Source organism: Antennarius striatus, chromosome 17, assembly GCF_040054535.1.
Source record: "Antennarius striatus isolate MH-2024 chromosome 17, ASM4005453v1, whole genome shotgun sequence".
In the NCBI taxonomy this organism is placed as follows: Eukaryota; Metazoa; Chordata; class Actinopteri; order Lophiiformes; family Antennariidae; genus Antennarius; species Antennarius striatus.
The window spans coordinates 16,468,717-16,483,818 of NC_090792.1; the positions used below are offsets into that span (position 1 = coordinate 16,468,717).

The window sequence follows — 15,102 nt, forward strand, 5'->3', positions numbered from 1 at the left end:
GTGTGTGTGTGTGTGTGTGTGTGTGTGTGTGTAGGACATTTATCTTTACACTGTATGGCATACATAAATGCCTTCCATACTAATCACTTTATTTAAGTCATTATTTAACTCTTTTTCAGCTTCAGCTTCGCTCATCCAGAGTATAATTGCCATCGGAGAAAACAAAACACTTGACTTTATGTCCTCTCCATTTAAATAAAACGTAACTCCTCATTTGTGTGCGACTCGTCTCATTTCCAAACCTCCAACAGCAGAAAAGCGAACTGTTGTTCGAGTAAACAACGCGGCTCCGTCTGTCTCCCATTTTCTTCCTCTCACTTTCTTTCTCTCTTTCTCTCTCATCCTCTCGTTCTCAGTTCCTACCATGACATTTTTCCTTCTGTTCTCTCTGTCTGACTCACCCTCCCACCCCCATAGATTTAGCTGCTTCCAGGTATATTAAAGTAAATAGGTAATTAATCTGAGCCTTGGGGGCTAACAGCAGCACATACCAACCCTGCAGCTTGCCCACAGGCTCATAGGAAAGACAGAAGCAAAGTGTGTCTTGTTACTCTTCAAACACACAGCCAGCTCACCCGCAACTCCATCTCCTCATCCAGAACAACACAAATAACATCTTGTTTTTCTTCTACCTTCAGCGCACAACTTTTTTTCTTTTTTTTTTTGAGTACCCATTTAGTTTTTCGTTGTTACATAAAATAGAAGTTTACTCTGACTGAAGGCAAAGGCAGTAGCAGCGGCGGCAGCTTGCCCACTCACCTGCAGCGATGGAGGCCAGGCGAACGTAGTCAGAGCCCCTCTCCTCGGGTTCATAGGGGTAGCTCTCCACCAGGCTGAGTCCTGCCAACACACAGGAAAGCGAGGTTTCTGTTGTGAATCAATATCATTAGAGTTACAGCCAAAAACACACTGGCTAGGCTCCGTTCCGTGTATTGTACAGGAGACAAGAGGCCACATGGCCAAACTCCAGGCAACTGTAAGAATGAGAAGCATTTGGGTTTTCTGCAGCTTTTTCATCTACTGCTGATGTCCCCGTGAACAAACAGCACATAATATATAAGGTGAAGTGAAACAAGCCATAACCAAGCACTGAAATACTAAAATGTTGTTGAGATAAATGTTAATAAACTGTGGAGGAACAGCTAACCAACATCAATCTAACAAACTACAGTATTTTCTGCACCTAAAAGCCTTTAATTTTCTCAAAAACCGACAGTGCGCCTTATAATCCAGTGCGCCTTATATATGAAAACGTTTTAGAATAGGTCATTCATTGAAGGTGCGCCTTATAATCCAGTGCGCCTGGGCTCTAAGACACTGTACCGTATTTTCTGCACTATAAGGCACACCTAAAAGCCTAAAATTTTCTCATAATCCCGTAGTGCGCCTTATAATCCGGTGCGTTTTATATATGGATTAATATTAATATTGGTTAAAAACATGATCGCTGAAAAAAAGCCGGCAGTCTGGCCGCCAGTCTTGCCGCACTCCGCCACCAGAGGAGCCCCCCCACGAGGCACTCGGGCCCACGCCCCCTAACAACGGTAGTCAAGGGGCGTCACCGAAGTCCCGGCTCTGACTGAGCTGCTCTCAGACGGTAGAGCAGACTGTAGGAGCACCGGTGATTACGTAGAGAAACATAAGGAACTTTCAACAATTCTATTAATAAAGTTTGACTGACTGACTGATCTCAGTATTTCCTAACTATTTGGCGTCGGAAATAACCCACTTTAAACTCGATTGGACTTAAAAATGCCATTGTGCTGTCATCTGGAATCTAGTGACGGTCCATTCTATTAGTCTGTGGAAACACACGGAGAAACCGACATAAGGCGAATGAAAGACCCTCAAAGCTGAACTTACAGCCTTCTCTGAAATTTCAAGAGCAGTCACTGCTAGACAAAGGTGCTAACAGGCGTGCTGCAGTGATTTACAAATGTAGTTGATAGCTCTGGGCGGGCGGCGGAGGGGTGCATTCAGGCTCGTGTATTCTGTCTGCAGCGACGTGCGGTGAGATTCACGGCGGTGAGACACCGACGTTAAAGTCAGTTCTGGGAGTAAAACAGCATCACATTTGACAGTAAATTAGCAGCCTGACATTAAAAACTATTTAAAAAATTGTTTAGGACACACAGCAGCAAATAGCTGCACCTCACCTCCGACTGGACTACCGATCGATCGAAACAATATTTAATTAATAAATGAAGATGAACGTCGGAGCTTAAATATCTGCTTCGATCTTCAGATCAGGAAATAATCCGCTCTCTTCGCACTGACTGCACTCGTAATGAATTTAACCAGTTTTTAATGTCAGGTTTTTTAATATGCGTGTTGACTTCTTTCTAAGATGGCAAATTGATCAAGTGATCAGGTTTCCTGAGGCTCAGAATGGCTTATTGACATAACAACAGGGGCCATTCAAAGGTAGTCAGGAAGTCATGAATGCAATCATGACCGTCTGAGCAGCGCGGCTCTATCTAGTGGACGGATTGCGCAACTACAGCTGCTGCAGTTTATCAAATAAATTGTATTTATTTTTATTGTGTGCGCCTTATATATGAAATAAATTATAAAACAAATTATTGAGGGTGTGCCTTATAGTCCAGTGCGCCTTATAGTGCGGAAAATACAATAAGCATGAGGTCTTTGCAAAAAAGCAAAGACTTCATATCATCCATCCTACTGTTATGCATTTAGTTTGTTCACTGAACAAACTGAAGCCTGGAAATTATGGTGGCTGATGTTTAAATTTATCATTAACCTTTCGTTGTATTCATCCGCAGTTGTTTTGACAGTACAAATGTATGCTAAATGCCTATGTTTGAATGTAAGTGTTACGCCAAGATTGGATTCGGCGTAGGAAATGACAACAGTAGTGAAAAGCTCTTGAATTAAGCAGTAAAGTGATTAAATACAATGAGTGTGGGTAGAACAAAAGGAATCAGAGCCTCACTTTAAACTGTTTTTGACACAATAATAACTCTTTCCATTTAAGCCTGGAAGTTACCGTGGAGCTGTGTGGAGGCGGAATCCTTATTTATATGAGATGGATGGTACAGGCTCGGTAATCACGGTAATAGACTGTACCAGCTCCAGTTCGCCGCTCGGGAACAGAACGGTCAGATTCTGTGCGTTGTGCCAATCTTACCATGCAGGACGGACTGGTGCAGACTCCAGTAGATGCTCAGGCAGTTCTTCTCCTTCTTCATGCCTCGTTTACACTGGCAGCCGTGCAGAGGGGTGGACAGCAGCGCTGTCATGGCGTTCTCACACTGGTTTCGCGCCCCCGGCCCCAGCTTCACGCTGCCGTCCCCCGCCACACACTGCCTGAGGGTGCGCAGTCGTGGGCTGCAGGTGTCGTCGCTGGAGCAGGTGTCTCCCGCACGCAGGCAGTCCCTCCCACCCGCAGACAGAGCCATACGGGGGACTCCTGCAAGGCCAGACAAGGCAGAGCACAGGTTAGTGTCGGGTCCTGGTCTCCCGTGATGAGATGTGAGCAGAGGTCCGTGCATTGCTTTGTGCAGGTGCTCTATGTCATCTTTTTTTTTTCTTACTAAAAACTGGAATCCAAGGAGTACTAAATTATTCAGAAGTGCAGTGATTTCTCCAGAGAACTTTTAATCAGAATGAGCAGATATTTAGCTTAAGTCTTCCTGATTTACAGTCTTACAGTCTTAAAAAGAGAACTTTATGAGGAATTTATGTCCACATTTGATGCATGATGCCTTTTTCTGTAATATGGGTCAAGTTCCAGAAACACATCCGTATCCCTCCCTTGTGGGTTACCATTAGAATGTTGCTTCCCATTCCAAGAAAACTGATTTTAACTCGGGTCGGTCCTTTAAGACGAACGTAAACCTCTGCATCCCATTGCTAAATCATGTTAACTGCTACAATAGCATAAATGGAATGGAATTTTAATAATCAGATTACATTTTCTACACTTGTCAGCTGCGATCAAAATTGGTCAATGATGCATTTCACAACAGAATTCTGGCTCGTTAAAATTATATTCATAAACCCAGGGGTGGTGTTATATTATTCATGAATTCATGCAGTTGTCACATAGAGTACATCTGACGGCACGGGTGGATGCTGATGGAACTTGGGGGTTAGATTTATCTCACCAATACAACCTGACGTTCAAAATTACAGTGATGTGATTCAGCTCCAGTCAAAACAAAGTGTCACATTCCGTACTGATTGGCCAACAGAGGGGCTGTGGGGGGGCAAATGCAAATGAAATCTTTTCCCCATAGTGATCTTTGATGATGTAGTGTTTCCCTCTAATGCGACCATGTGTCTAATGTTGCGTCCAAATTAACAAGACAAGGAGCTGACAGCTACTGGGTGCACGTGACTCCGTGAGGCTGTCCTTACGTAGCAGGCTAGCGTGCTGACAGGGTAATATGTTGGCATACATTTATTCATTTTGCGCAATCCTACTTTCGTTTGTTAGAATGATGAATAAAGCATCAAATACAAGTTGCACAAGAAAAATATGTTTGCTTATTGCTGTAATAACAAATCTTTTTGTCAGGTTATGTAACCCACATAACTCCATCAATCAAGGATCAAACATTCAAAGTGAATAAAGAAAAATAACATCCAACATGCAGTTTTTGGTCAAAGCACACTTTTTACCGATCTATTCTCTCGCTGGCCACATAAAATGATCCGGAGGGCCACATTTGGCCCCCGGGCCTTGAGTTTGACACATGTGATCTAAATGATTTGTCTTTTACGAGTCATTTACTTATCAGACTCCGAGAAGTCACATCTGTTTTGCTTACAACTGTGAGACTCTCTCAGCAGCAAGTTGCCTCAGTAATTAAATCTTGATCAAATTTAATTTGGTCACAGGTCAATCAAGATGAGCAGTTAAAGAAGTATCGTTTGCTCATTTTCTACTGGCTCACTGACGAGACTAAATATTCTACCTTTCGCTTCAAACTACAGTACAAATGCTCTCTGGGTCGACCTGAGGGATGATCTGATAGGTAGATGAGAGGAAAGGTGACAGGAGGCTTGCCTCCCCCACCTTGTAAATATATAAATAAAATCAGGCAAACAAACAAATAAGTAGGCAAACAAGCAAACTGAGGCAGAATCACTAAAATGCATATTACCATGTGTTTGTGGAGCCAACTAAGAGAAATAATCTGTCACTCACGTCTAGACAGGCAGCACTCAGTGTGCCAAAAGTTACAGTATATTCCCTTCATAAAGTCATTTATTCCTCTATAGAGACTTAAAATCTGATTAATTTTCTGTACAGCTATGGGAGAGGAGAGGAAGAAAAAAACTGCAGGGTGACATAATGTCATTCGTTTTCAATGCAAATCAGCGCCGCTCAAGAGTTTTCTTGGATCAAATGAAGGTATCTTGAGAAAAGCGGGGGAATCGGCCTTATGTCAAGATACCTCAGTCGCTCGAAGAAAACTCTCAAAATGCACATTTGCATTGTAAATGTTTAACATTATCTATCCCCCCTCTGGTAGTTTCGACACCTGTGTTAAAAGAAATGATATTTTAACATATTTAGACCCCTTCTCTCATCCAAGCATGCACTGTAGGTGTGGGCAGATGTGTGGGTGGTGTGTGTGTGTGTGTGGGTGTCATGATATGAAAGGTGGAGCACGACAGAATGTTAAAGCCAGGTTTGGTTTCCTTAGGGTTCGAGGCAAAGGAGAGAGAGTGATAAAAAAAAAAAAAAAGCAGCCACAGTGCAAATCTTATTAAATTGCAGCTAATCCGGCGTGGAGAGAGGTTTGATATTTGTCTTAGAAATTAACCAGCAATCCAGATTGTAACAGATAGCTGTTTTGCCTGGAAAGAAAGCGCCGACACACTGGCAGTTCAAAGAGAAACAGTCAAAACCAATTAGGAGAAGTCAGTTGCCTTGTCATTCAAATTCGTTCCATCCTATATGCTTCCCTGTTTATCCCACGGAGGTAAATAATCTGTTTGAGCTCCATTTCTGCTCCTGTTTGCATCTTTGCCCCTTTGTTTCTGTCTCCCTCCTGTTTTTCTCAGAGCTAACGTCATCCTTTTCTACTTATCACCCCCCCCCCCCACCTTCTTGCTTTATTTTCCCCTCATCCCTCGACGCACATAAACACACCTGCCACGGTTCAAGGAGCAGATTCTGGATTCTGAAATTAAAGAAACATTTCCGAGCAAGACGGGGACGACCAACACTGAATTCAGTTTTTCCTTCTTGTGATCTCGTGGTTTTTTGAAAGGAAGCAGACAGGTTTTTGACAAGCCCCGTCCAGATTAGCTTCAACTCAAACACCGCTGATGATGGTGTTCTGGGACATGAATTGAAAGCAACTGTAATCCTGCAGGCATACATTATGTGGCTTTACAGCTGCAAATCGACCAACTTCTTTTGTAGACAACAGTGGAGGAGATAAGACACAAAATAACCCCAAATAGCCACATTTCTTGTAATCTTCCTTCTAACTCTCTAGGCCGACTCTACTCGGAGGAACCGGCTACAGGATGGCGAAAGAGCTCAGGTTTCCTTCTCTCGATAAGGTTGTTCCTCACATCTCATTACTTATTTGCCTGTTTTGACTTTGAACTTGTTACGAGACGTGTCTGCTTCATTTTTGAGAGGCTTATCTGTTTCAGTTTAGAACTCATCAGTAGACTTTCCTCTTTCGACTGGGGACTAACCCCAACCCTGATTTCATTTGGATACCTGAAGCAGGACTTGCCTCTTTTGTTTTTTGCTCTGATTTTATTTGGGACTTGGACATTTTTGACTTTGAAACCTGATGCAAGACTCGTCCGTGGCAACTTCTCTTTTTCAAACTGTAAATATAACACAGAAGTTTCTTATTCTGATCTATTATTATTACTTGATGCAACACTTGCTTGATTTGGGACCTTACACAAGGCTTGTCATTTTTTCTTTGGTCAGAAGTATAATTTGACTCACAAACTTGAAACTCATTCATAACACAATAACTGGGTCCCAACTCTGCTACACCTCGATAAAAACACATATTTTAGCGCTAAATATGTGAGATTTGTTGTCAATCACTGCCAAGCAGACAGATTACTTTAAAAAAAGTTTATTTATAGCACACAATGTCAGAAAGTGACGATCTGCCATTTGAAAAAGCAATAAATAGATTGCTTCATTCTACAAACAGTCCTTTGCTCTCACCCTGGAGAGGCTTGTAAACCTGAGTGACACACTGTGTGTGAGCTACACAAATGAACTAGACATGAAATCAATAAAAGGCAGCGGACCAACTTACTTTGCAAAGATTTTAAACAGACCATTCCTGGGATCAACAGCGCGCCGCAAACAAACATCTGGGCTGCCATTCATGAGCAACAACTAAATTTCATTGTGAGTTCATGTTGTTGGAACCGTTTCTAATTTTTCAATAACAAAAAAAAAAAAAAAAACATCTTACAACCATCATTTTTACGGCTGAGTGAATTCCTATAGAGAATAATAGGAATCTTATGAGAGATAACAGACTCTTGAATTGTTTGGCAAATCTGTGACATCACCACCAGGGGACCTTGCCTTTGTTTCTGTATACTGTAGTTCCTTATTAGCGATCTGTGCCTCCCTGAACACACTTTAAACCACGATGACTCACTCGTCTGCTGGGGTTTCTTCTGCTATGTTTGTCGCTGTTTTCACAGCTGCTAATAATGCCCTCCTCACTCCCGAGCAATGGCGCCAAAACAAAGAAGAAGCAATATTCTTCCGATAAAAGTAGGCGTGCAAACATCGCTGCGAAAACCCCCCCAAATATGCTTATGTAAATCCACTCCAACAATGGGGGAAAACTGTTTAAGATGCTTTTACACAAATTTGGTTTGCAGAGAGATTTATTTGAAAAATAATTGGCCCTTAAAATACATTGTGATCGGGCCTTTTTCCTCATTGATTCAGCAAAACCGGATGAAATTTGGAGTGGAACCAAGAGACCACTTCAACCATGATGCAGAATACTAATTCTCTTACAGGATTCTTCAGCGACTAATCCATTCAGAAGAAATGCAATATCATCCCATAACTATTCCGGAATAACAACACAACTGCAATTTTAGGCTCTTTTCTTTGTCTCCTAGGAACTGGGAGGGTGTCAGGGCGTGAAGGTGAGACACCAAAGCTTATTAAAGAAATATTGTTTTATCACCAGAAGTCTATTTTCTCTGAGATAATAATCTCTGAAAGCAGGGATCGTGATTTTCACAGACACATTTATGTTTTGCAAGATAATAATAAATTGATTTTTGATGGAGCTCATCAGTGGGGTGAATGATATAATGGGAGGATGAAATGGTTTTTAAACTGAAGTTAGACAACTAGATCCGTATTTGAAAAGAAAAAAAGATAAGGCCTCATCACTTCAATCAGCGGCTCTTAAATGTCTACATTGGGTTATGATAACAAAGACATTTTATGTGAGTGTAGATTAGAGGCTCTGAATGAGATTATAATAATATTTAACAGTAGAATAAGTAACCTTTCTCCGATATTACGCATCCTAAGTATTTTGAGGTGAAATGACCAAAAAATCTGAAGTTTTCTTTTTCTAAAAACTTTCTTTCTGTACTTTGTATTTATTACATTGAGAGTGTGGCTATTTACTATCTCTGTTGTTCAGGAGAAATGTGGTAAAGTCCTTGAGTAGGTGGATGTTAAGATTTATTTTTTATTTTTTTTCTCAGGCACTTACCGCTGTGCATATTTTTCTGATTCGGATTATACATTCAGTTTCAGACTTTTGTGGATGCTGTTGCGTAAAAGTGGAATATTTACAGAACAGCCTTCTTTCTAATGTATCTCAGGGGCCTCGAGGGTAATTTGTCTTTCTTTCCATTCTTTTTGCTCTTGTTTTTCAACTAATATATGAGCACGAAACACCATAAAGTAAAACGACATGCTAGTGAGTGACCTTTCACAGATCAGTAAATTGTACTGTGAACTTTTTTGGTCTTTTTTAGAACATAGGGCTTTTTGAATATATCTTCGCAGTGCTACTTTTATTCCACTGCCGCTTTGGCTTAAAAAAAGACATGCATCCTGACATGCATTTAGGTGAAATGTAGCCGTGCTCCAAAACACTCCATGAATTCACTTTACCTCACCTCTGCTGGCACAGAGGCCACAAAACAGCTTGAGAATATATTAAAAAAAGAAAAAAGAAAAAAAGAGGAGTTGAATCTGGCACTGAACTGCATGCGATTAGATGCTAAACTAGAATAAAATACAAGGAGATAAATGCCTGGTGGAGAAGTTATTTCACACCCGCGTCAACATTTTTCACTCTGAACTGAGGGTGATTCTAAAAAGAAGTAGAAGGTTATGAGGAAAGTGAAAACCATGAGTTTACGGCAAGGTTCAGCAATGAATCCCCCTTTGAGCAGACTGAGGTCCTTGAAAAGGTATTTTTTCCTTTATTTTCTACACGGTCAGTCAGAGTGTAAAGATCTACGACCGGCGGTGGGGGTCGGTTCTGACCGTTTCACACAGCTCTGCACAGGTTGAACCATTGCTGGGAGTTCCGTAATCGTTCTTTTTCTGGATTTGCATCATTATTTGACTTGGCTACCCTGGCTACCAGGCATCTTATTAATGCAATAAGCTTTGATGCATAAAAATCCACAACACACACTCACTATTTAACATGCTAAACATTCTATACTCATAAAAATTAGCATGTTAGAGGCAGGAAACCCTCCTGGGATCTTTCCCACGGCATCTCATGGGGGAGCACATGTTAACAAACTGAGATTGATTTAGTACAACAGCTTGATGTACTAACGCTTTGCAGTGGAGGTCATATTCACTCTGTCAGCAGTAGCATGCTAGCTAACTTTGGCCTCAAGGGCCACAGTGTTTACTGTTGCTTGGCAGCTCCATCGGCCGCCGCGGGATGTCTTTCTCATTGGACGTTAGAGGAGAATAAACGCATCTAACATGCAGTACGTGATGTGATGGACTGGAGGTTTCTACAGCAAACACCAGCCAGTAAGCATGATGTATAGAATTAATTACCATCGCACCTTGTTTGCTATGATAACCAGATAATAACATCAGGGAACTGTTTCAGTCTGGTAATGGAAAAAGAACAAATTATTTTGTCCTTAATTCCTTAAGGACATTAAATCATCTTTGAACTGACGGTAAAAACCAAACACTATTTGTGTGTGTGTGTGTGTGTGTGTGTGTGTGTGTGTGTGTGTGTGTGTGTGTGTGTGTGTACACATACACGAGCAGAACAACAAAGGGGACTGATGCGGCACAGATGAAACATCCTGAGATGTTCTGGAAGCACAAAGTGCTCGATGTTGTGACGGCGTGTCTGCGCGACGTGCTGCCTTGTCACAGTTACTGTTTCGCCATCGTGTTTCTCTTGCGTTTGTCTCCCCTCTGACCCCTCCCCCTTTCATCATGATGGTGATGAAGACGAGTCCAGGTGTTGCATGGGTCGTTCACTCAGATGTTCTGGACAGCAGATGATGCAACTGGTGGACATTGCAAACAGAAACCAAAGATAACTCCCCATGTCTGCGAGGGGGTTCTCTAGTTTTCTCCCACCTCCAAAAACATGCAGCTAAGATGAATTGAGCACTCCAAATTGCTCATAGGTGTGTGTGTGTGTGTGTGTGTGTGCCTGAGTGGGTGTCTATCTTGTGACGCATCTCACCCATAGTTAGCTGAGATAGATTCCAGCAACTCCTGTGACCCACATACCCGAAGAAGCAGGACGATTATGTCCGTCTTGTCTTCAAGAACATGGATGGACGAATGGATAATGCTGATAGAATTCAACAAAGCTGACTTCCTATTTGCTCATGTTCAGGAGAACCAGGAAAGAAAGGGTTAAATGACTGTTGTGGATAATCACACGTGAAAGGGCCTTTGGCTTCTGGGTTAAAAAAAAATCTCCATTGAATCAGTTTTTTTTTCTTTTCTTTTTTTAATGGTAGTAAATGCAGGGACTTGATAAAAGAGTGGAGTGTCAGTCTCGATGTAATTGTTGCCAATCTTCTCAGGTAGAAAACAATCTGAGGAAACAAGGTGCTTTGTTCCATCCGTTTTCTGGGCGCTGTCACTCTGACCTTTAAAATCTGTACCGCTGTTTGAGCAAAGGGGCTTTGACAATCGCAGCGTTCGTTGTTGATTGAGTGTAATGTCTGGGATGTTTGGATTTGAACCTTATTCCCACCACGTGCTTCTGGATGAGAATGCCAGGTCAGATGTAAAAATGCAGAAAACACTGCTGGGACTGAAGTAAATGGTGAGCTGACATTTACTTTGTCTTGTTCGAAGGGAATACGATCCAGGAATAAATACGACTTTAATTTTTTCTCAGTCTGAAACAGTTAAAAAAAAAACTTTGTTGCCGTGGCATCCAAATCACCTCAGCTGACTCTTCTAAATGTGATCGAGATGAATTTGTTAAAGTCCTCACCTAAATAAATAAACAGCAGTCGTCTTGCTGAAAAGCTCACCTTCCTTTTAACGCTGCGATCCCGTTCATGTGACTATAAAGTCGGTAATGAGGTGAGTGTAGAAACTGTAAATTAAGACATCTGCGCCCAAATTCTCTGGTCCACGTCCCACTGCTCAACAGATTTTAACTGGAAAATGACAAATTTGATGGGTTCTTTCCCGGCGCAAGCCCCATCTTTACAGGTTAAACTAAAATCTGTCAGGAAATTTTGTGAGTTGTACCAAAGCATGTCTATAATTTCATGCTAAAAACTGCCCCAGGAACAAGTGGCTTGCAGGGAACAGTACATCAATACCACACAACACTACAAAGCTCAATCTACAGTGGGCAGAAGTCCCATTGGTTCCCATTAAGATCGACTCTTTGTCTCCTGATCCAATCTATGAGGCTGGAAAACTGACAGTCTGGTGGACAAAATCATTTTTGTCTTTTTTTTTTTCTCAACATGATCTGTAGTTCTGGACATTTCCATTTGTCTCCGTTCAATCGGTGCTTGAACTTCGACCAGTCCAGGTTTAATCAGAGAGAGAATGAAGTAAAAGATCAATAACCACTGTTGTTGATGCAGTATGGAGGGTTTTTCTCAAGTCTCAATAATTCAATCCGATTTTCAGATTGTGAAATCTTTGCCTCTTGAGTTACGATAAATATCCTCAATCTCCATTCCCTCTGCAAACTCCTGCCTCATCACACACATCATTTTAATTCTGCATCTTTGTAGACATAGATTTCAAAATCCTGCCTGTCTTACGACCAAGACAAAGCAGCCCGAGAAAAAATGGGATTGGTCCTCGTGGAGAACGAAGTCTTCTCCATCATTGCTGCTCCTCCTGACCTCAGGAGCATTGACGGCAGCAGTTTCAGCTGAGGACCATCTTCTCACCATCTGCCTCTGTTTGGTTCATCAAACCAGATCCGATGGGGAATTTATAAGAAGATGCATGTACATTTATTCCGCTAGCGTTTCCCCTCTTGTTTCCCTATCGAAGCAACTGTTGCTACAAACATTTGGCACATTTCACACAGATTATATAGTTCTTTTCTGGCAGAGTTTCACCTGATGGTTCTCATGATAGTTTTATTCGGTTGCATCACTTCGTGCTTCGCTTTCCTTTGGAGACAAAGTGCTTTAATACCTGATTAGAGCACAGTTGGAGGTACCATGAAACAAAAAGATTGACGTTTAAGCTCCTTATGTCTCCCTCTAAAACAGAAATGCCAAAAATCCATCTTTGTCCTATATGAACACATTAAATACACAAAACAGCTGCAGATTCTGCACATAATGTCTTTTTTTTCCACATTGTCCTCTGTTTTTACCTTTGCTGCAAGCACAAAAAGCATGAATAACAACACAAACAAAGACATGCTTCATTGTGTCTCACATACCCTGAAAATAGCTCTTTGGTAAAGGCTGACCTTTCACCTCACGTCCCCAGGATGGCCGGCGTGTCGCTGCACGTGCAGCAGAGAAACAGCAGCGTCTGTGTTTACTAGAATTACATTATTGGACTGTAAATACTTGTGTATCTCCCTGTCAGCAGTGTCTCTATTTAGAGCTCTTGTGAGGCAACACATGCTTACACAAATATTTGTGTACGCACGTTTTCCAAGGGCGGAAATAATCGTATTGTTTTGAGTTAATCCAGAGTAGGCTGAGCAGCAGAAAACAAAGCTTCTCTGAACAACTGCAAGACGAGAAACTCGAGCGGCAAAGACAGAACTTCTATTTTAAATTTAGCAATGAATGCTAAAATGATTTGACTTAGAATTACAGTTTTACATAGAATACAGATTACACCAAATGCATAAGATGCTGTGCTTTCAGGCAGTGATTTTTTGACAGTAAGTGCAATACGACAATAATTGTTAAGCTAAATCTTTGTGTGCTTTTTAGCTTGGTTCCTTCCATCTTAATCATTCCACACGTCAGATTTGTGCAGCAAGTCAAAGAGACGTGATGTTCTTCTCATTTGACATGTGGTTCTGTGGCCCAATCAGAACTCAGTGACATAAATAAATGTCTCAAGAGAAGAAAAACAAAACTTATTTCCATAAGAGAAACTCGCATGAGAAAATATAAATATAAAACATAAAAATATTTCAGACCGCATGCCTTAAAGATACACGAATCTAATTAGCAGATATTATCCTTCATATTTTCAACACACCTCTTGCCTCCATGGGTTTAATGTTGCACAAGTCATGACTCATTTTGCTATTCTTGTCACTCAGCTACTGGAATTGTTCTGTTGTTTTTGCATTAAATTCACACCTTAATAAGGAAATTAAATTCTCTGCTGTTTAACTCAAACAAAACACACACAATGGCAGTATGTAAAAGCGCTTCTCCTTCTAATATAAACCATGCATCATTTATTTGATAGTTGTGTCCGTAGACTGAAGCTGCATATGCTATTCTTCCTCTTTGCTCTGTCCATGGTGCTGAAAACAGACAGAACTTTCCCTAATACTTTTCAGATCGTACATAAGACACTGAAAACGCATTGAATTACTGAACAGTGTCACTTTCTGAACGAAATAATAGTGATGAGCTCACACACATCACTGCAATCACAGAAACATGAAATAAACATAAAGAAACACAACCACAAAAATCAGGAAACACCCCCGAATGAAGCAACGATCCAGTCATGTCTTTGCATTAAAACGACTGGACGGATTCAAGTACAAGTCACTCGTGTTCCCATCTGTTGTGCTTCTGCCTCTGCTTGTATGTCTACCCGGGTCAGAAGAGGTGACGGGACGTGGGTGTGCTGATTGTGAGTTTTGGATGCGAATACATCCTCGTTCCCTCAATTATAGTTTCAGCACAGAGGTTTCCAAATGTGTGCCTTAACCTGAAGGGCACAGGTCAGCAGACAATTAAGTAGCTGAACAAAATCGGCGAGAGTAGGAAAAACTAACCTTGAGATTGACATACGGAGCACTGAAGCACTCCGAGAACGACTTCTAACCTTTGCGACAGCGGCTTCATTACAGTTTTGTTATCTTTTTTTTTTTTGTTCTTCGCCCTCACTGGTAGAGAATCCGCTCCGCATTAATCACCAATTTCAGATGCAATCTAATTAACAAATGTATTTCCGAATGATAAAAATAGACGGGGCTTTGATGTCGGAGCCCGGCGAAAGCTTTGCGGTCACGAACTCCTTGGGAGATGACCCGTGATGAGCGAGGAAGTGAGTTGATGTTTCATTATGTAAGGCAGCAGATTAGAAGATGCACCGCTGCTTTTTCGGCTCGCCCCTTATCTGAGTCAGGAGAGCATTACGCTCCGTATGAGATCAGGATGAAATGATATGCGTATTGACAGATTTGCTCCTGTCTCTTTCCATCTCTCTCTTCGGCTAAACTTATGCTCCATCACACTTTCAAAGCAAAAAAAAATTATTCTGCATGAGAAAATTATCTTTTTCAAATCTCTCGGCTACATCCGAGGGAATAAGTTTTTTTTTTGTTTTTTTTTTGCTTTAGCCCAGGTTTGATGCAGCAGAGAAAAAAAGTGACTTTGAAATTGAATTTTGGTCATTTTCTACTCTATTCTTTTGTCACTGCTGGCGCTGTTTATGCCTGTATTCTC

At 41.4% G+C, this 15,102-nt stretch overlaps 1 protein-coding gene across 1 annotated transcript in view; it reads right to left on the reverse strand.

Moving 5' to 3' along the window:
* The window catches only part of gfra4a (GDNF family receptor alpha 4a), a 98,778-nt gene that overhangs the window by 21,440 nt on the left and 62,236 nt on the right, over positions 1-15,102 (reverse strand). The window contains exons 2-3 of the mRNA XM_068339264.1: positions 3,149-3,430; positions 760-840 (exon numbers count right to left, since the gene is read on the reverse strand). Coding sequence (XP_068195365.1) covers positions 760-840; positions 3,149-3,430 — 363 coding nt within the window. The remainder of the gene's footprint in view (positions 1-759; positions 841-3,148; positions 3,431-15,102) is intronic.